General features: G+C 36.6%; 1 protein-coding gene across 3 annotated transcripts in view; it reads right to left on the bottom strand.

The window, feature by feature from the left end:
- Positions 1 to 22087, bottom strand: part of CUL3 (cullin 3) — a 95030-nt gene that overhangs the window by 50156 nt on the left and 22787 nt on the right. For 2 of the 3 annotated variants that reach the window (XM_019626009.1, XM_019626010.1), the window contains one exon: positions 2320 to 2433. In XM_019626009.1, the coding sequence (XP_019481554.1) occupies positions 2320 to 2433 (114 nt within the window). Of the gene's footprint in view, positions 1 to 2319; positions 2434 to 10147; positions 10172 to 22087 lie in introns of those variants that run through there. The other variant, XM_019626011.1, reaches the window with a different exon arrangement.

Genomic DNA, 22087 nt, shown 5'->3' with positions numbered 1-22087 from the left:
GATTTTTGCCTTGAGAGATGTGCAGATACGGCGATCCTAATAAAAGCAAGACAGAACAGAATATATAGTTAAGACAGAAGCTTAACTGGAACATATTATTCAAAGTGAATGAGAGATGAGAAAAGAGAGATAACAAGTGTCCACATTTCTCACGAGACATTTAGCTGTGAATGGCAATGCAGCTAGAAAATTTAGTGGAATTTTATTTTGAGGATGTGAGTGGACCAAACGTGTCTAAAGCTGATCAGTAGTACACAAAAAAAAGGGAGAACCTGCAAATGCTCCAGGTTTTTGCCAATGTAGAAAGGGATGTGATCCTTAGCACAGGTGGAGAACTGGCCTTTGCCAGAAAAGATATCACCCTCCATTAAAACAAGAAAGAAAAAGGAAAACACAAAAGGGGAGAAAACACAGGTAAAATTGTAGCTTCAGTAGCAAGATATGAACATAGTTTCCAGCTGATGCTTTCTCTTTTCTCTGAGAGGTAGCAGGCAAAATCATTTATTAAAGGACCAGCAAGAGAACTAAAGGTTTAAGGAGAAGAAACCATTTCCAAGTGGTGGAATGAGCTACACAGGGAGGGAGACTGCTAGGCAGTGTGGAGGGCGACCGGAGCTCTGTGGCGCTAGACAGAGGGTGGTACTGATCTACCCCGTGCGGGGTCCCTCCAGCGGAGGCCCAGGGAAGGTTTAAGTTGATGGGTTTATCCAGGATTGTAGTAGGACCAGGTGGGTCTGATGACAGGATGAAGGGACAAGAAGTATTAATACTAGTTAATTTTTCCTAAACACACTGTTGTGGTCCAGGGGCCCTGTAAGTGCTTTAAATGAAGGGCTCCTTTAAGGCCCACAGCTACCCTACCCAGTGAGTACATTATTTTCATTTTATAAATGAGGAAGCTGAGGAATGAACTTGACTATGGTCACATAACAACTAGGATCCAAGGTATGAGATTTCATTTGCGACCCCCCAAAAAAGGGAACTGAAATAAAATAAAGTTTAAAAATAATATGAGTGGGTATGTTTAACTTTAAAATACTTCTTTCATAAGTAGAGCAATGAACCATGAAATTACAAGTGGTTTTCTACCTTACTGTTAGACAGTGTTAAAACTTAAGAACTCACCAAATCCAGAACTTAAAGAGAACAGCGGTAAGCTAACTTATTTTACATTTTTATCTCAGACATTATGTGTTCACATGCTATCTCATTTGCCGCAAAATGTCAAGATAAGATGAATCTATATCCTGAAGAGGAAAGTGAGGCTCAGAAAGCCTACATAATTTGTTATACCTTTATCAACCCCCCGAAAAATGAAGTAGGCTCTTCCTGACCCCCTTGCCACTAAGCCCTACAGAACCAAGGGTAATAGGCCTGACTGAAATCACTTGGCACAACAAAAAGCTTTACAGCTGTTCTCATTGAAAATTCTTTCCACACATTACTCTACCGAGTAAAAGAAACTAGGACAAGCGCTCACCACTATATTACAACTGAAAATCAAAACTAAAGAAACTGAAAATAAAAATTTGAAAAGCAGAGAGTAAAAAAAGCTTAGAAGAAAACCATTCTGTCCAATTTTCAAATATAAATGCTGAAATAACAAGTTACTAGATTTGATAATTTTGCAGTGACAGAATTAAGCTTAATGAATCTAGTTTCATTCTATAATCATACTAAAGTTAAAAAACCTGATAATTTAATCTCCTTGAAAGTAATTAAATTATTACTATAGTAAATAAATTCCAAATTGTCATGCTGAACAAGATGTTTTTCTTGACTGATAAAAAGTAATAGTCGGTGAAAAATTCAATATATATCTGAAGAATATATAAACTGCAAGGATTTACTACTAGGAGAGATTTACTATTAGGAGAGATGGATGGCAGCTATTACAGTATAATTATTACAAAAATATTTGTATTAATGACATCCCATCACTGAAGATAGAGGAACATTAGGTTTTAAAAACTTGTAACAGAATATTTAGCTTTCATCTATCATGCTGTTATTCAACCACCCTACTCAAGGAGAGATATTAATAAAGCTTTTTATTATTTCCCATTTTTAAGTGCAAGTATTAGATACTGAGAAAAAAAATTAAATCTTTCCCTTTCAGTCTTCCATTCTAATGGAAGTATATGAAACATAAGACTTTACTTATATATGGTGACCCTTGCAAAAGAAATATTTTTTGTTAAAAAAAGCACCTTCCACGCTGACCTTGACTATCCAACTAAATGTAACAGAAAAAAAGCCCATTTTGTTTTGAAATGCCGAATTTCTTAAAAGGAAAAACAACAAAAAAGCTCTACTTACCATATACATTAGTATGTCTCTAATCATCACCATAGCTGTTTGATGATCATTCCAAGCTTGATTTAGCGTTTGAAGAAAGTTGTTATTCAATGAATTAAGTACATCTTCTCGTACCTATTAACAGAAGAGTTCATTACAGTTTGTTTACACACACACATGTGCGCGCGCTCATATGTATTAATATACATGCACATATATGTTCAATAAAATAATGAAGCAGAATCTTCTATTTAAATTAAAGAATTGTGTTATAGGCCAGTAGAAATACTTTAAGCTATAATATAATCTATGTACAGATGACTACCAAGTGTGTTTTGTAGTCCAGACCTACCCCTTGACCTCCAGAATCAAAGCAACCTCCTGGGCACTTAACATCACAGTCAGAATAACATCCTAAATGCTTGTAAGGAACTGCAAGGCCCTACAAAACTGGCCCCAGGCTACTGCTCCTCCTACACCTCCCTTCCCCAGTCTTTGAGAACGGTGAGACCACTTATTCTGGGGTCAAACTACCTTGGGCTCAAATCCCACCTCTCTGACTAGCAATGTGACTTTGGGCAAATGATTTAATCTCTATGCTTCAGTTTCCTTATATGGAAATAGTGCCCATTTCGTAGGATCGTTGTAAGGGTTGAATTAATACTTGTAACACACTTAGAACAGTTCACGGCACTCAGTACTCACTCAGTGAGCATAAACTATTAATTCAGGACACTAGCTACAATGGAGCTGCACACAGCACATGTGCTGTCATTTCTTCTGCCCTGATTCACACCTCCTACTTAAGTCTCACCTCCACAAAGAGGTTTTCCCTGACCACCTTATTTCAAACAACCTCTACCTTTACTCCTTTACCCTGAACTTTATTTTTCCTCACAGTTCTCATCACTACCTATTGCATTACCATTTATCTGTTGATTGTTTCTCCCACTAAAACGTAAGCTCCACAGCAGCAGGGCTTCTGTCCTTTCCATGTGTACCTCCCACGCCTAGAACAGTGCCTGGCATATATATACATATGTATATGTGTGTGTGTGTTTGTGTGTGTGTGTATGTGTATATATATATATATATATATATATATATATATATATATATATATATATATATATATAAAAGACCCTTTATTTCATCCCCCCCACCCCCAATACCATGATCAACTTCCAACACAGTAAGCTCTTTCAGGATATCTGCTTTTGCACATAAATTTCCCTGAGTCTGAAATGCCTTCCTAATGCAATCTTGATTAAGATTACAACAACTTCAAAAATTCCTTTACATAGTCCACAAACATATTGCCACCTTCTCCAATAAGAGGTTACTACTGACCACTACTTCTTCCTGCTATGCTATCAGTTCAATGGAAAGATTGAGACTAGGAAACAGAATCTAGACTCTGGTTCTAGCTTTACCATGGAGCAGTAGTGTGTTTATCCTCCAAGTTCCTATAACACTTAGGGACTATATTGCCAACCTTTCTAGTTATTCAAATCCAACCAGTACTCCATTGTCTAGCTCAACTCTCAATAACTCCAGCCTAACCAGACATCTTGATCTCCAAACATCCTCTACCATAGATAATCTGCACTAGTAAACTTTTGCAGGTTGGGGAGAATCTGAAGTCATGGTGTTTCTGAGAAACACATTATTTAAAACATGTGTTGAGATATATAGATATCTATAAACCCAAATTCTAAACACATGTAAATAAAATGCCACTGTGTATCTTAACTTGTATAAACAAGGGGTTGGAAATGCCAAACACTGCAAGAAAATACACATAACACACTACCCCCAACATATGGGAGAATAAGTTCAACTTGAGAAAGCTGTATCTCATTTATTTTTCTTATATATGAAGAGACAAAGACACCAAGAGATTTTAGTGATGGGACAATATATCTCTTCTACTAAGCATGTAGTGTGAAAACCACCCTGTACCACATAAATTAGAATTTTACTATACGTTTAATCTTTTGTTCACAACTGTATTTTGTCTTATACACAAGATGTATTTTGAAGCTCCTGGACTTCCAAATACATCACTGAGAAATTATTCTATAAATATACTATGTCAAAAGTGATAACGTCCATGTTGGTTAGTTGACAGTACTGTGTTAAACAAATACTATTATGCAAAGTGAATAATATATCATTTATTTCAACTCATTAAGCCTACCACTTGTCATATGCAAATTCCTAAGGTAGCTAACATTAAAACAAAAATACAGCAAGTTGAAAATGTACCTATTTACAAAATTCTTCACCAAACTTCATATTCTTTCACGGAACCACTAAATTTTGAGTGTCAAATTAATATCATGACAATACTACAGAAACTGTACTACACAACAAAAATAAAATTATATATTCCAAACACCAGACTATCTAGCAATTAGTTATTCTTAAGGACTTAAAGTGAACATTTGTATACCCCCGTTATAAAATCAAGTTATGTGTTACCTGTATTAAAGTCACCTTGAAGATGGAACACAAAAATGTGGTTGGTATATTTGTTTGGATAAATGAAAGTGACCAAATACATTAAAAAAGTTATAAGACATGTTTTTCAAAATCACTAATTTATACACTTTAAAGTAAAATATGTCAACAAGTATCTATGTAATATTTATACTTACACCTGCCTTTCAACAAAATAAGAATGTGATCAATGGGCATGTGTCCTAATAATGAAACTGTTTATTTGCACCATACTTCAAAAATTATCCTCACAAATTAGGGAATATTACTTAGAATAGTTAGTAAGAGTTAATTTTGTTACATTTATTTTTGAATGATTATACATATACACATGTACCTAAAAGACATAAAATAAATGTCCTAGATACACTTGCTGTAATCTCCTCTTAATTATTCAGATCATTCTATGGGCAAAAAATGATTTCTCTAACACTAGAAAATATCTTTCTACTCTGATACATGAAAAGTCAATGGATATTTGGTCACATATACACAATAAAATGGTAAGAATGAGACGAAAATTCAACCTTATGAAAATTAAAACAGGCTTTTAAAAAGGTAAGTTGGCATATAAACCAAAACACACACCAGTGGAAAACATTAACCTTATTTTACAAATTAACAATGTAGAAATTTTGAAAAAGACACAAAGTGAGGACAGTGTGTGTGTGGGGGGGGGATGGAGGGAGGGTAACTTTGTTAGTTTCATACAACCACCATTAGGTTTTGCACCAGCAGACCTCTGTGTGTGTATATATATATATGTGTATATATATATATATATATATATATATATATATATATATATATAGCGAAGGAACTCTGCTATAGCAGTGGTACCAGAACCAAAGGTGCCTGCAGGTAACTATGACGGGCATTATTACTTAAGGAAACCTACACAAGGTGATCCAGACAAAGAGTTGGAATTTGAAGGGTGAGACAAGCATGAACAAATAACAATGCCATAGAAGTTGAGCGTAAGATGGGATCAGCTGTAAAATGAGTAGTTGAAAACTGACGGCTGTGCATGGCACTTAACCTTGCAGAAGAAAAATCAATACACAGATAATAGTTTAAAACAAGAGATTACAAACCCGGTGGAGAATTAGAATCATTTAAAAGCAACAGATTTTGATCAACAGAATGAGAAGACAAGACACAGACTGGGAGAAAATATTTTCAAAAGACATAACTGATAAGGGACTGTTCAATCTTGTTTCTTAGCCTATGGTAAAACTGGTTTCGTTATGTGTCATTTCACTTAAATTCACAGAACCTATCAACATGTTAATTGAGGGCTTACTGTATACAGGAAATTCATACAACTCAACAAGAAAATGAACAGCCCAATTTAAAATATTAGCAAAAGACCTGGACACCGCACCAAAAAAAGTCCAGATGGCAAATAAATACATGAAAGATATTCACCAACTGACTACTAAGGAATTGAAAATTAAAACAATGGAATACTACTACACATCTATTAGAAGGGCCAAAATTCCAGACATTGACAACACTAAATGCTGGTGAGGATGTAGAGTACCAGGAATTCTCACTCACTGCTGGTAGAAAGGCAAAAATGGTACAGCTATTTTGGAAGACAGTTTGTCGGTTTCTTTTAGACATATTCTTACCATATGATCCAGCAATTATGTTCCTTGGTATAAATACCAAAGGAGTTAACAACTTACGTACACACAAAACCCCACAGATGTTCATCACAGCTTTGTTTATAATTGCCAAAACTTGGAAGCAACCAAGATATCCTTTAGTAGGTGAACAGATAAACTGTGGTACATTCAGGCAATAGAATATTATTTAACACTAAAATGAAAATGAGCTATGAAGCCATGAAAAGACATGGAGGAACCTTACGTGCACATTACTACCGTATTTGCCGGCGTATAAGACGACTCGGCGTATAAGACGACCCCCTAACATTTCCACTCAAAATACAGAGTTTGTTATATGGTCGGCTGTGTGTGATTTTGCGAGTGTGGTAAAATCGCATAACAGCAAAATCGCATAACAGCTGAGCATACACCCAGCAGCACTGCTGATGCCTGAACGGTATGTGGAATGAAGTGGGCGGGCATCGGGAGGCCACTATGGCACGGGGCAAGCACTATGGGCAGTCTATCTGAAGTGTACCTGGCGTATAAGACGACCCCCCACTTGGAGGCATATTTTTCAGGGCCAAAAAATCGTCTTATACGCCGGCAAATACGGTAAGTGAAAGGAGACAATATGAAAAGGCTGTATACCACATAATTCCAATTACTACATACACATTCTGGAAAAGGCAAAACTAAGGAGACTGTAAAAAAACAACTGGTTGCCAGCGGTTAGGGTGGAGGGAGGGATGACAGGCACAGCACAGAGGAGTTTTAGGGCAGTGAAGCTATTCCTTTTGGTACTATAATGGAGGGCACATTTCATTATTCACTTGTTAAAACTCAAGAGTGACCCCTACTGTAAACTAGAGACTGGGTGATAATGCTACGTCAATGGGTTCATCCATTGTAACAAGTGTACCATTCCGGTGTGAGATGCTGAAAGGAGGGAGGCTGTAAGTGTCTGTGGAGGCAGGGGGTATATGGGAAATCTCTACAACTTCTGCTCAATTTTGCTGTGAATCTAAACTCCTCAAAAAAATAAAGTCTATTAAAAAGATTTGAAGCCTACCCAAGATATAAAGAAAGGAGAATCTCTTGCCTTTTTTTTTTTTTTTTTTTTTTTTTTTTTGGTAAGAAAAGCTACCCAGTGATTCTGATACAGTGGCCAGGATTAGGAAATCACTGGCTTGAAAGAGCCACACCAGCCATTTCTATTCCTTCCCTTCGCAGAATTTCTTCAACATGAATATGTTTTTATGTAATAATAATATAGATGCAATTCTGGGTCCTGATTTTTTGAAGCCATGAATTAACATTCAACATAAATGTTGCTTTAGGAAAAAAACATCTAGTTACAGCATATCATTTCCAAAGCACCACAGTACTTCAAAGAAAAAGATATATTAAAGTGAAATAAAAAAATGTAATCTAAGATTTTAAGCAACCTCCAACATAACACCAGAAAAGCATGATCTATAAATGAAAAATTGTACTCCATCAAAATTAAAAACTTTTGTTAAAATAATAAAAAGCTAAAGACTAGAAGATATCAAGTTACTTGTATCCAGAGTACATAAAAATAAAAACCTCTTGTAACTCAGTAAAGAAAGCAAACAACTCAATTAAAAAATGGGTGAAAGACTTGCATAGACACTTGACCAAAAAGGCTATATAAAGGCAATTTTGTACATGAAAAAATGTCCAGCAACATTAGCCAGTAAGGAAATGCAAATTAAAACCAGGATGAGATACTACTACACACCAGTTAGAATGGCTGAAATGAAATATACTGATAATACCAAGTGCTGGAGAAGATTCCCAGCAACTAGAACTCTCATACCTGGCCAAAGTAGTAAAGGAATGAAAATGGTACAGCCCTACAGGAAAACAGTTTGGCAGTATTTTATGAAGTTAAATATACACTTACCATATGACCCAGCAATCCCACTCCTAGATATTTACCCTAGAGAAACGAAAACTTATATTCACACAAAAACCTATACACAAAAGTTCGGAGCAGCTCTATTCATACAAGAAACTGTATACAACCCAAATGCCTTTCAACAAGAAAATAGGTAAATGGTTATAAGCAAACTATGGTACATTCATGCAAAAGAATATTACTAGCAGTGAAAAGGAACAAACTATTGATATATACAACAGCTTGGATCAATCGCAAAGTAATTATGGTGAATCAAAAAAGTTACTCTCAAAAGGTTACAAACTGTATGACTCCATTTATATCACATTCTTGAGAAAACAAAACTATAGCGACACAGATGAGTAGCTGCAAGATACCAGGGACGAGAGGAAGATGTGACTATGAAGGGGAAACAGAGAGCTTTTTCTGGGGTGAGGAAATGTTCTATACTGACTGATTATCGACTGGTTATATGAATCTACACATGGGATGAAATTCATAGAACTGTACATGAAAACAAAAGGCTAATTTTCTGTATATTGATTTTTTAAAACTTGCAGTAATTATGATTCTCAAGTTGGGTCCTGCGGTATTATTATTATACCATAAACATAAGCCATGATACCAGTTTTTACTCATAAAAGCAACCTGAATGCCAAACAATGAAGGAATTGTGAATTATTTTGAGTATATCAATCTTATGAATGACTGCAATAATTCAAATTGGTGTATTACATTCTTCATTTCTGTGAATATAGCCTTTTCTGTTCTTTTTACTATATCCTTAGCAAAGATTAAAGTAGAATTACTAGGTCATATGAAAATCTTTATTTTTTAATGTTGTAATAAACACGTTCACTGATCAATGTCCAAGTTGCAAAGAACACATCCTCACATCAGTCAAATGACTGGCCAAGGGAGGAGGAGGAGGATGGGAAAGCCCAGCAAGCGGAGCCTGCCCTTGAGTTTTCATATCCAGGTATCTTCATGGGCCTGCAGCTCGTCAGGTTGGAGAGCTGAAGGACATTAATTATCTGCACAGTACCCCCACCCTCTAACACATCCACATACAACTATTTTTAATCATTAATTAAAACTGTATCACCCTCAGGGCCGGCCGAGTGGCTCAGTTGGTTAAGAGCTCGCTCAAGAGTTTGAGCTCTGGAGCAATAGTGGTTCGATGCCAGGCCCGAGCTGAGCTGTTGCTGAACTGCCAACAGGTGGCAGGATGGCTCAGCTAAAAAAAAGAAAAAAAGAAAAAAAATTGTTTCACCCTCTAAATTTCAATGCCTGAGGCAAAACCCCAGGCAGCCAATGATAATAGAATGTCTAGGTAACACAAAGACGTTCATCAGCTAAAACTTATTATAAAGATTTTAGTTCTAATGTTCACTGAAACTAGAACTGAGCAGTATAATTAATGATGATAAAGATTATTGAAAGTTAAGGACTCCCTTCTTAAAAGTCTCAAAACTCAGCACAATATTTAATTCAAATAGTAATCATATCTCTGAAGTACGGAAATTTGTATTTAGCATTATTTTGCATTAAAATAGACATCATGTATTAAAAACAAAATGGGGCATGAATAACAGGAGCACATGCTAATTATACAAAGAACATTAAAAAGTATCATAAAGATACTGTAATTTTAGGAGGTGTGACCTCCTAGAAAGCTATAGTACCTTAACCTTCACCCAGGAGCTAAAACAATCAAATTAGTATTTACAAACAACTGCCCAGGGCAGCCAGCTAGTAACTAGGACTGTGACCAAGTTACTTAACCCATCTGGTCTGTAGCTCCTCTTACCTGAAACATGACTGGGGTTGATTAGATCAATGGCATTCACACCACGCTCCACTAAGGTGCCTTAGTACCACTGCAGGGCAGGCTCCGTTTCCCCTGATGAAACATGATTTCTATTGGTTTTGTATGATTTTAAAAGGGGTTTTCCACGGTTTTAAAATAATTGAGAGCCATTGGATGTCTGCTATGTATCTTTTTGGCTCTAAATAATAAAACATATTACTTGTTTCATCTGATGAAACCAGAGTATCTACATAAATATGCAACATTTACCATGATTAAAAATAGCATTGAAGTTCCCACTTATACCATTTAAATTTTTTCAGAGTCCTGCATATATGATTTGGGGGCTTGTCACTTCACAAATTTTACCAGTTACATAAATCCTATTTTTCCAAAAAATGCCATTAAAGGATTATTCTTAGAGATCTTAAAACATTTTTCACTTCATCACACCAGAGTGATGTGGCATAAACCTATCAAAAACAGTGGCTCAGTACAGAAGTGAAATCTCAATGGAAGCTAAGCTATTGAATGTAACAGAAGACATGTCTTCTAATCCAACACAAAAATTTCAAGAGCTCCACAGCTCTTTGCCTTAGTCCTAAAATTCCTGATTTAAAAGACTAAAGAGAGACTGTGCAATGTTTTGCTATTTTTATATAAGTCATATACAGTGAATAGTGGCAGCACAGGAGTACAGATGTTGAAAAGCCAATTTGCCTGATTCAAATCACAGATCCAACACTTAGTGGATGTGTAACCCTGAGCAATTTCTTTCCGTATCAGTTTTCATAAAATAATAACAACAGCACTTATTTCAAGGAGCTATTGTTTGTATAAAATGAGTTAATATACACAAAAGGCTTAAAACAGTGCCTAGCCCACATTAAACGCCATATAAGTATTTGCTACCATTATATTATTTGTATTACATATTTATAGTATTATTCATATATGTATTTGAATCCTGCTGCTCAAAGTGTGTCCCACAGCAGTACCAGGGTCAATATAATCATCATCATCTGGAAGCTTGTTAGAAATGCACCATCTCGGGTCCTGTCTCAGGATCAGAATCTGCACTTTAACAAGATTACCAGAAAATTCCTAATTGCCTTAAATGTTGAGAAACAAGTGACATAAAACACATATACACATGTGCACATATTTTATACAGGACTTTCTAAACTCCCAATATCCACTTGATTCTTGCTTTCCTTTCCTCTAAAACAGAAACTTCTCTGATGAGGCAGAAAAAGTTAATAACAGTGAACCCAAGGGGGAGCTCCCAGGCCTGCATCCCCTCCCCAGTGACTGCCCAGACTCAGCCTCTACAGATAAATTTTTCTGTTGAAACATCCTTAGAAAAGACTCCAACCAGAAATATCTAGTTTTTGACGCTTGCAGACTGCTGGAGCCTGCCCTCAGCTTGAACTCCAGCCTCATTGTAATACAATTGGAATAAAATGAACACTATGGCTTGGCGCCCCTATAGGTTTTTCTGTATGCATTATGGGTAACAGCATGCACAGAAAGAAACTAGTTATATAACCTGCACATGTCAATCAAATGACCTCAGTCTATACGTCAGGTGGACGTCACATCTCCTGCTGTAAAAAAATGTACCTACCCTTTCCTATATAAGAAAAAGCTAACCTGAAGTTAGGTGCAGTTGTCTGCCCCTGGCAGCTTCTTTGCTGGCACCTTTCTTCTTGAATAAACATTCTAATTTCTATTCCTTTTGAATCTTGTAAATTCTTTCACATTCTGCGACTGACCAGGGGTATCCAAAAGACAATACATTTTCCATAACTAAAAGGAATTATTTTACTCTGTACTTGGAGGAGCTTGTAATGCAGTCAACCTCCTATTATTTGTATATTCAATACAAGTTTGGTGAATAGATGCTGCTATCTCTCATAATACATATAACGACCTTAAGATTCCTGTATTTCAAAGCAAACTTCTACTAAGATTAGGAGAATTAATCTTAACTGCTGCAGATATTTAAACTTTTCGAGAATTCACTAATGACAAGTGATTCCTGAATGATATAAAATTCACTGCCCTCTTGATATTTTCTAGATTGACAAGACTGTTCTCATTATTTTCATTAAACAAACTTTTAGAATAAAAGTGGCAATATTGATCAGAGGAATTATGCCATTATCATTAACAAAACAAGCTAGCCACTGCAGGAAAAGTTTTTTTCTTAATTGATGTTGGAAGATTCTTCTATTAGTAATTTACTAATGTATATATAACCAGTAATGTAAGTTTAAGCATTTCACAAAGAGCACACTACTTGCAATTTCAAAATCAAATTCGTTCCTAGGGGCAATATTCCCCACTCACTGTTCGCTTTAAGTATCCAAAGTGAAGCTCTTAATTCAAAAGAATACATAAAATCTTTCCCCAAACTGACAATTCAAATATTTAACGATTACTTCCAACAAGCAAAGCAGGATGCTAGGCACTATGGGGGATGCGAAATGCATTCAGCCACTTGATCATCTCTATGGGGAAGGGAGAAAAGAGGATCCTCACAACAGTTAGCATTCATGTGACCTCAATACAAAGTAGAATACAATGACTAGCACTAGAGGAGTCATGAGGTTCAAAGGGGGGTGTCACACAATGAGAATTAGGACATTTTTATAATTTCATGAAGAAAATTTGCTACATGTTCAAGCAAATAAAAAATTCATCTAAATTTGGCATCACATTAAAAAAATACCTTCTTAGTTCAGATACTCTTTTTAAACTTTTTAAATAAAACACCTTAGAAAACCAGGGTTTTTCTGAGTAAAAAGTAATGCCATGAAAAAATGGTAGCTTTGGGCCGGCCGAGTGGCTCATTGGTTAAGAGTTGGCTTGGGAGTGCAAGCTCTGAGCAGCAGGGCCGCCAGTTCGGATCCCACATGGGCCAGTGACACTGCGCCCTCTACAGCTAAGATGGTGAACAACAGCTCGACCTGGAGCTGGGCTGCTGTGAGTCGCCAGCAATGGTGTAGGCTGCAGTGGGGCTGGCCAGGTTCGTAAGCCGCTGTGAGTAGCCATCCAATAGCTGGCAAGCAACTGCCTCAGCCGGGAAGAGCACAATGATATTACCAACTTGGGCCAGTGAAACGACATCCTCCACAACTAGACTGAAGAACAAAAGGATAGCAACTTGTCTGTCCCCCTTCCCCAATGCTGTTCCCCTCCTCCAACTCCCCAATAAAATCTTAAAAAAAAAAAAAAGGTAGCTTTTAACCTACTGGTTGAAAAGGGAAACAAAGCAAAAAGAAGTATATCACAGAAGGATAATATGAATTATCATTTGTAATGTACTCCATTTCCAATGGCTAAGACAATAAGATATATGTTAAAAACCATTATAGCATTAGTACCTTAGTTAAACCGAACAGTGGGGACCCTGACAGAGTAAATAGTAAAACATATATAAAGTATGGCAGTTAGTTTTTTGTTTTCTTGAGTGGCATGGAAAAAAAGAACTACAGTTGTACGAAGTCACAGGATCTAGTACCCAGTAGACTGACAAACTCCAGTCTCAAAAAAACCAGAGGTATGTATATAGCCTAAAAATTACACTGTGCTTTTAAATGGTGAAACACACTCTGCTTAAAAAGCGGTCAGATTCAGTAATTAACTTGGGTAGGCAGAGGTATTACCCCACATACAGAAGACAAAACACATCTTGGCAGTTCACAATATAAACCATGATAGTTTCCATTTAACTGCTAATATTAATCTTAGAGGTTCTTTTCAATAGACAGTTACTGATTGCCAGCTATGTAAAAAGAGGCAGGAGACACAACGGTTAATGAAATAGGTCCTTGCTTGTTCATTCACTTATTGAATACACATTAAAAGAATATCACTAGAAAATACAACAGAAAACAAGATAGAGAGGGGTACCTGCACTCACAGTACTCATAGTCTACTCAACAATGTAAGTGGAAATAGCTGGTTTAGCATGGGTGAACTTGCTAAATAACACTTGATAAACTTGGCTCTCCCGGAACATCTTTTCTAATCCTTTCAAGGTGGAAGCTACTCAGCTTCCTTTCTATACCCCTCATATCCCATGGCTGCTATCTTCCTGACTCTCTAATAATCCCTATTCCCCACCCTATCCCCAACAATTTCTTCCTCTTGTGATTACTCTTCGATATCATATTCATCAAGTAACTCTTCCATATCATATTCTTCATGGGTTTGTACACCTACCTCACAGCCTTTCTCTTCTGACTCCTGTCATCATCCTAAGCAACTCCAATATTCAATCTAACGGGTTCTCAGTTTCTTCCAGCAACTTTAAGTTAGAAAAAAGGATAAGACAAGATGGCAGGAGAATGAAGCACTGAAAATGGCACTCCTGCTAAACGTTTTACTCCAACTTCTCCGCTTCAGTCTCTTTTCAAAGATTAAAAAACCAATGGCTCCCACCACCCACAGAATAAAAGCTAACCCCCCACAATGACTTTCAAAATTTAATCCAACTAACTACTCTTCTCATTTCCTACAAATGCACTTGAAGTCCTTTATGTTCCATCTACAATGACCTACCTCACCAGTGCTCACACCTCCCTGCCTTTTACACTCATGCCATTTTCCCAACTGAGATTGTCTTTTGCTTCTGTTCATTAGCATGGTGTATCTTTAATAACCCTTTCAGGCTCATCAGAAGTGAGTTCCTCTCTCTACCTTGTCCTGGATTCCTCAGGCAAAGTTATCCCCCTTCAAATGTGACTACCTCTCTACAACTGGGGGCTTCCTGCTGACAGGCATGGTGTCTTCATTATTTTTTGGTGGCTGCAACACGGAGACACTCAGTATCTGTGGGCCTCTGAATCTGTCTTTGCTAACAAAAATCTTATTCCTAAGTGTTTCTATCAGTCCTTCATAATTCACTGCAATCATCATATTTATAACATATTTTGTACATGAATGCCATTAAAAAGTCTCTATACATTCATTCACATTTGCCGAAGAAGAAAGGAAAAGCACTAAAAAGCTTTATTATAAAAGCTAAGTCTGTTTAATTGGCCTACAAAATAGTCTTCAGCTTACCATAAAATTACCAACTTCATTTCCACATGTAATTAGTACCCTCACATAAACATCTTAATTTACCTACAAATAAACATAATCTCTAAAACTCTAACTCTTTTCATTTTCCATGTAAAACTGGGGAGAAAAATTAATAAATTAAAACAACAGTATTTAATTAATAAATTAAAACAATAGTATACATAGATATCACTTTCAGCAAATGAGACCCTATGTACAAAAAATAAACAGTAGAGTGTTACTGCATAAGACTTTAGTTTACAAAAATAACCCAAAAACCAAAAACCCCAAATAAAATCACTTAAAAATTGAAACTATTCCCCCTCAAGGCTTCCATTTCCCTACCTATAAAACAAAGAGCTTAGAACTGAGCAGGATTACAAAGCACAGATTCAAGGTATGTTAAGACCAAAACATGAATTTGATAGATGGCAAATGCTTAGTAGACCAGTGCCTGTCGCGTAGTAGGTCCTCAAGAGTCAGTTTTCTGAATGAATCAAAGTGAGCAGGAGAAAGCTCCTCTTATTTTGCCTTCTTCCCATCCAATCAGAGTAAGATATTATTTAAAGAATAGGCTGTATGGATAGAAAGATTTTGGAAGCCACTGGAGTAAGTGTTCTTTTTATCAATAAGAAGCTGTTTCTAATAGAGTTGAAGTCAACATCTTTCTTGTTCAGCTGTTTTCTAAGAGGAAAACAAACCTTCAAAAGTATGAGAATTAGCTTTTATAAGCTCTATTATGAGGCTGCCATGTAGTCAATTATTACTATAAAGTAATAATTTGAAAGAGAAAGGAAAACTAAGCATAAAGCAAACCTAAGAAACCTGTTAAGCATCACAGAATTGAGATAAAATTCTTAACACATTAAAACAAAGGAAAGTTTCTCCCTTGACAATTAAAAATGGAAATTTTTTATTCTAAACCCATATGTATTATGATACAGGAATGAACAATGGTACACTGCAAAGACTATGATCTCCCTAAGTCTTGATAACCCAAGCTGTCAAGACATGCAATCATTATATAATTTTAAGGCTCATTCAGGCTAACAAAATGAACCCCAATCTCATTTTATAAATTAATAATCTGAAGTTCAGAAAAGTCTAGCAATTTATTCAAGACTGTTAGTGGAGAATTAGGCCTAAAGTCCAATTCTCCCTACTTTCTACCCAGTGCTTTTCCACTGCAGCTACTTCTAAGTTATTTCTTTTTCTTTTTTCTTTTTTTAGCTGAGCTATCCTGCCACCTGTTGGCAGCTCAGGGGCAGCTCAGCACAGGCCGGGAATTGAACCGGCAACCCTGTTGCTCAGAGCTCACACTCTTGAGCAAGCTCTTAACCACTGAGCCACTCAGCCGGCCCCTAAGTTATTTCTTAATAGTAAACATGGAATGCTCAACAATGGGTATAAAAAAAGGCATGCCCTTGGTTACTGTGCTATAAGCTTAGAGACTGTCTCTCAAGTTTGAACCCCAAATAAGAATCTTCTAAAAGGAGACGCTCTCCCAAATGAAAAATTTTAAATCTTAAAATTTTTATTTGTCAATTATACCTCAACAAATCTCTAGAAAAAATTTTTAAGAAACCACTCAACCCTTACCTAACCTTACCCACAAGTAACAGAACTGATCATCCCTATTTCTGATTTTAAAACTCTACACACACACACGAAAAACCACAACTTAGATAAATAAATGTTAAAATTTACAACTTAAGGTTAGAGCTGACCTTAACCACTAACACTAGCCACTTTTCAGTCTCCAGTGCAATCCTCAAACTATGTGAAATGTTTCAATTCATCGGGGTTCATTCAATAGGGAGCCCTTGCTTCTTTTTTCTTTGTGATTTCATCTACTTCCAGGGCTTTAAGTATCATCTAAATCAGCGGTTCTCAACCTTTCACAAGGGTCGCCTAAAACCATCGGAAAACACATATTTTCGATGGTCTTAGGAACCGAGACACTGCTCCTCTATCCGTCTCCAGGCTCACATGCAGATACGCCCACATACGAGTACCTGGCGACCCCTGTGAAAGGGTCGTTCGACCCCCAAAGGGGTCGCAACCCACAGGTTGAGAACCGCTGATCTAAATGCTCATAATTCTCAAATCTACATTTCCAGTCCAAACTTCTCAGAGAACTGAATTTGCATATGCAATTTCATGGGCATCTTATAATTAACCTGTCTAAATGGAGCTCCCTTTTTTACCCCAAATCAAAAAATGGAATCACCGAGTTGTTCAAGAGCCCAAAACCTAGAAATCATCTTGGATTCTTCCCTCTTCTTTATTCTCTATAATCCATCTTTAATCTTTCTATATCCAAAATATATCTTAAATCTGCAAACTATTTTCTATCCCCACTGTCTCTGTACTCATGCAAGATCACCATCATCGTTGACCTGAACTATTGGATTATTCCTTTTTCTTTCCCTCTCGTAACTCTTGGACCTTCTAACTTATTTACCACATAGCAACCAGAGTAATATTTTAAAAACCTACATCAGATCCTATCGCTGTCTTGCTTAAAATCCATGAATGGTTTCCTAATGTACAATTAAGTATGAAACCTTTATATGCTGGCTTTAAGGCCTGGCATGACCCAGCTTCTGCTTCTCTCTCTGACCTCATCTGTTGCATTCTTTCCCACTGCCAATTCTTAATTTCCCAATCAGAACAGTTCCCCCGCCCCCCGCCCATTTCTCTAGTCCAGGAATTGGCAAAAGATGGCCTGCTGTCTTTTAAAATAGTTTCCTTGGAATACTGCCACGCCCACTCACCATGTATGGTCTATTGCTCTCCTTGTGCTACAACAGTAGACTGAGGAGCCATGACAGAGAATGTATGGCTCAGACAGTTGAAAATATGGACTATCTGGTTCTTTACAGAAAAAACGTTTGACAGATATTCCATTTGCCTGGAATGCTCCTCAACCCACTTTTCTCATGAGCCCCTTTTTCATTCACGCCCCAGTTCAAACATCACTACTTCCTCAAATAGCCCTTCGACCTGTGTAGTGAGTGACCTCATCATTTTTCTCTGTCACTATATCCTGATTTCTTCATTATATTTTATAACTAAACATTTGTTTACTTGTTTATCTGTTCCATGAGTGCAAGGATCAGATGCATTCTATTTACCAATAGATTTCTTATGCCTAGGTCAGAGCCTAGCAAATGAATACTTCTGAATGTTGAATTCTATGATAAGTCTTATATGGATACTTTCGAGGCTTTTACAAAATAATCTATAATTTTAAAATTCTTCAAACTGAAAGGTAGCAGAACTTTTTATGCCAGTTTAACCACGCTTTTAAAGCTATTTAGAAGAAAAATGTTAAAGGAAAATAACCCCTGTGGATTCTGAAATGTTTATGTATTTACTAAAATAAGTCAAGATTTTTCTTATGGTGAGGCATAAAGGCCACATCACACCTACAGTTTTGCTTTGTGGTCTTGACAAAGCCACTGATTTCCTTTGGGTCTCCGTTTCCTCAAAGGGAACACTCCTCTAGAGATAGGGAGAAAATACTCCCAAGTAAGAGAAACAGCATTTAGCTTTTCTATACCTGCTTCCATTTTATGAACTTATTTCATACCAAAGAAGTGTCCTCCCTTCACCTGCCCTCTGGCAGTCTGTGACAATCTGCTTTACCAAAAACGTTCCTCAAAATGTTCACTATGCTCATCTTGAAATCAGGATACCAACAAACTATAATAAACCCATATCCATGTAAAAACTGTATTTCCTTTGAATTCTTCAACATGAAAGACAGGTTCCAGCTGTTTGGTGCACTAAAAGGTTCACTTTGGTAGAAAATAGCTTTGTTTAAAAATTATACATATACATATATATATACATATGTGTGTGTGTGTGTGTGTGTATTTGGCAGTTCAGCTAACTGCTTAAAGCAAGGCGAACAAAAAATTGATGAACAGACCATGTAGCAATGCTTTCAAAACAAAAAGAGATATATTCTGCGACTGAGGTAGTTACTGTGGTACCACAGAACCCTAAACCATTCATTCTTTTACCTTCCAGTCAGAAGGTGGAAAGTTAAGACAGGTGATAGATTTTCATGTAAACCATACTTAAGCATATTTTATCGGAAACCTTCCTAGAAGTCTCATTTGGCAGAATTTGAGGCTTCCTAAATCAGGGGACAAACATTTTAAGCTACTATTGTATGATGGCCCTGCCTGTCAGTTAACAGACTTCTTTTGGTAGTGTCTCCTTCATACAGAAGTACTTTATTTATACAGTTAAGTTTTTCATAAAGAGTAAAAATGAAATGGAAAACACAAAAATGAAAGCACAGATACTAGCAGAAATTCAAAAAATTCATTCGACTGAAATCATTCACTAGATTTGCTATAATTGGTACATTTCCTAGTCAGAAACTGACACTTTAAGCTGGTCAAATGAGTGTTAGTGAAAGAAAAAAATTAAAGAACATTTTCAGATACCGGTGATATATCATTAATGCCTGTGTAAAAAAAATAAACTTAAGAACTGAGCATATATACTTTTAAATTCTTTAGTACAATCAACCTGAATACTACATGTTCTCTGGAATATATTATAGGGAACTGACTGTATTTTGAAATGACAGTTAATCTTAGACTTAGGACCACTTTAAGCAACTTAAAATATGCTAAAGCTTTCACAGTTACCATGGAGTTATTTATTCACATGACTTCAATTTCTACCTAACCATGTTGCAGAGTTCAAAAATCAATCACTTAAACACTGACCTCACACTCTGGCCTCCCTCCTCTCCTCACTTTTTAGACAAGCCAATTCTCAATCCTAGCACAGTAACTACAGATGGTTTTTTCCGCATCTGTGCCCAAGCTGCAAAGACTGCTTAAAAAAACAAAAAAAAAAATTCACACATTTAGGCCACTTCCTACTGAGCTATCTTTCGCCTCACTTGGCAATTCCTTAGCATATTCCCCATGGGGGCTACTCCAAGTCTCTTCAGCTCATTTTCAGAAGATGCATGGCTTAACAATTAGATTCATAATAGTTTTAGAACCAAGTAGTCTCAGAGATATTACTGCCAATTCCTTCATTTTAATTATGTAAACCAAGACCTGGAATGTAAAGGAGTATAGATTTCCAAACACTGAGCCAATGTCCTTGAAGCCTCCTACGCACCCTCAATAAGCCTATTTACTGCATCTTGATCCATTCGCTATGCCTCAGGAACAGATCTACAGAGAAATTAGGACTCAGCCAGCAGCCACACTGACTGAAAACTGTTCCATCTAGGCTACTTACTTCCTAGCTACGTGCATCTGGACAAATCACCAGTTCGCTGTGCCTCAGTTTCTTCACTAGTAAAACAGAGATAGTAGTATCTGTCTCATTGGATTGCATCCATTAACTAAGTTAATACATGTAAAAGTCTTAGAACTGGACCTAGCACACGGTAATGAAGAGTTAGTCGTGATTATAATCATTCCCTACAGAACTTCTGGCAAATGAGAGCAAGTCCCTCTTCTACCTTTACTTCTCCAGAGTTCTCAATTCCATGCTGTCTCCACATCCAAGAACTCAGCTGTCCCAATCTTCTCCCCTTCAAGATCTTTAAGCAAAATTCTTCCAATCTATTTTTTCTTTCTTTTGATACCAAGCTTCTTAAATCAGTCTTCTTGATTTCCCACGCCTATTAAACCCCAGTTTGCTTTTGAAGAGTCATCCCTTGACTCTGGAATTTTCCTTCTCTAAATTCCAGTCCTTATTCCTCACATATGCTACCAAATGCCAAATGTGGAGCTTCACTTCTGAGTTCCTGCCCAAGCTGTAAACCTGTGTGCTTCCAAACATATGATATTCCTACTTGAACATCTTATTATGATCTCACACTCAACTTTCCTCACACATAAAAGAATTTCCAACGTGCCTGACAACAACAAAATTTCCAATATAATCTAAAATAAAATTTGTCATTTCTTCTACCCATTCCAAATCAGTTTTCCACTGTAACTTCGTAGTATTGCTACTGGTGGCACCATAATTCTCCCAGTCACCAAATTCTATCTAGTCTTACTTCAGAATTTCTGACATCATCCATTCATTTCCAGCCTACTGCTTTACTCAGATTTTTCTGGGTTCTCTCCTGCTTCTAGCAAACATTCTCCCAATTCTACATTTCTATCATTCCCACCTTAATCTTCCTAAAATAGTCTGTCTCGTTATATCATCTAATTAAAACCCTCCAATAAACCTCCATGGTTGATTAAGTCCAAATTTCTTAGATTGACATTCAAGTTTTTCTCCAATTTGTTCCCAAACCATTTTTGCAACACTATAATCCACTAATCCCCACAAATTATTATATACCTCAATTAAACTCTACTTACCACCTATATGTACTCAGCTTATTTCTATATAATCATGTGACATCCGCCATCCCTGAAATGCCTTCCACATTGTTCACTTATATCCTAAATTTGTCATGGCTCAGTCCAATTAGATCTTTCCCCAGGAAATCTTACAGCCCAGGGTAATCTCTCCCTCATTGGAATTCCTAAGCCATTTATTGCCTATACAACTCATTTACCACTTAATTAAATAATGCCTCACACTGTCAGCTAAATGTGGTATCATCTCTCACACCAGGGAGATATGAACTCTAGGAAAACAAACCTAGGAAGAGATAGTTATCATATATTTCTTTGCACCCACTGTATTTTCCTAGAAGTTGTGCATAGTAGACACTTAACAAAAACTCTTGATTGCATGAAGAACACAATCATCTGCATTATGAAATACTAGCTACCCGCTCATGTAACCCCATTTAAGAGAAAGGATTGTAGAAGGAATAGTAGAAATAGAAAGTGACTATTTTGTAACCACTAGAGT

This window comes from Hipposideros armiger, unplaced genomic scaffold (genome assembly GCF_001890085.2).
Source record: "Hipposideros armiger isolate ML-2016 unplaced genomic scaffold, ASM189008v1 scaffold_651, whole genome shotgun sequence".
Taxonomy (NCBI): Eukaryota; Metazoa; Chordata; class Mammalia; order Chiroptera; family Hipposideridae; genus Hipposideros; species Hipposideros armiger.
This window is presented reverse-complemented; position numbering and strand designations above follow the sequence as displayed.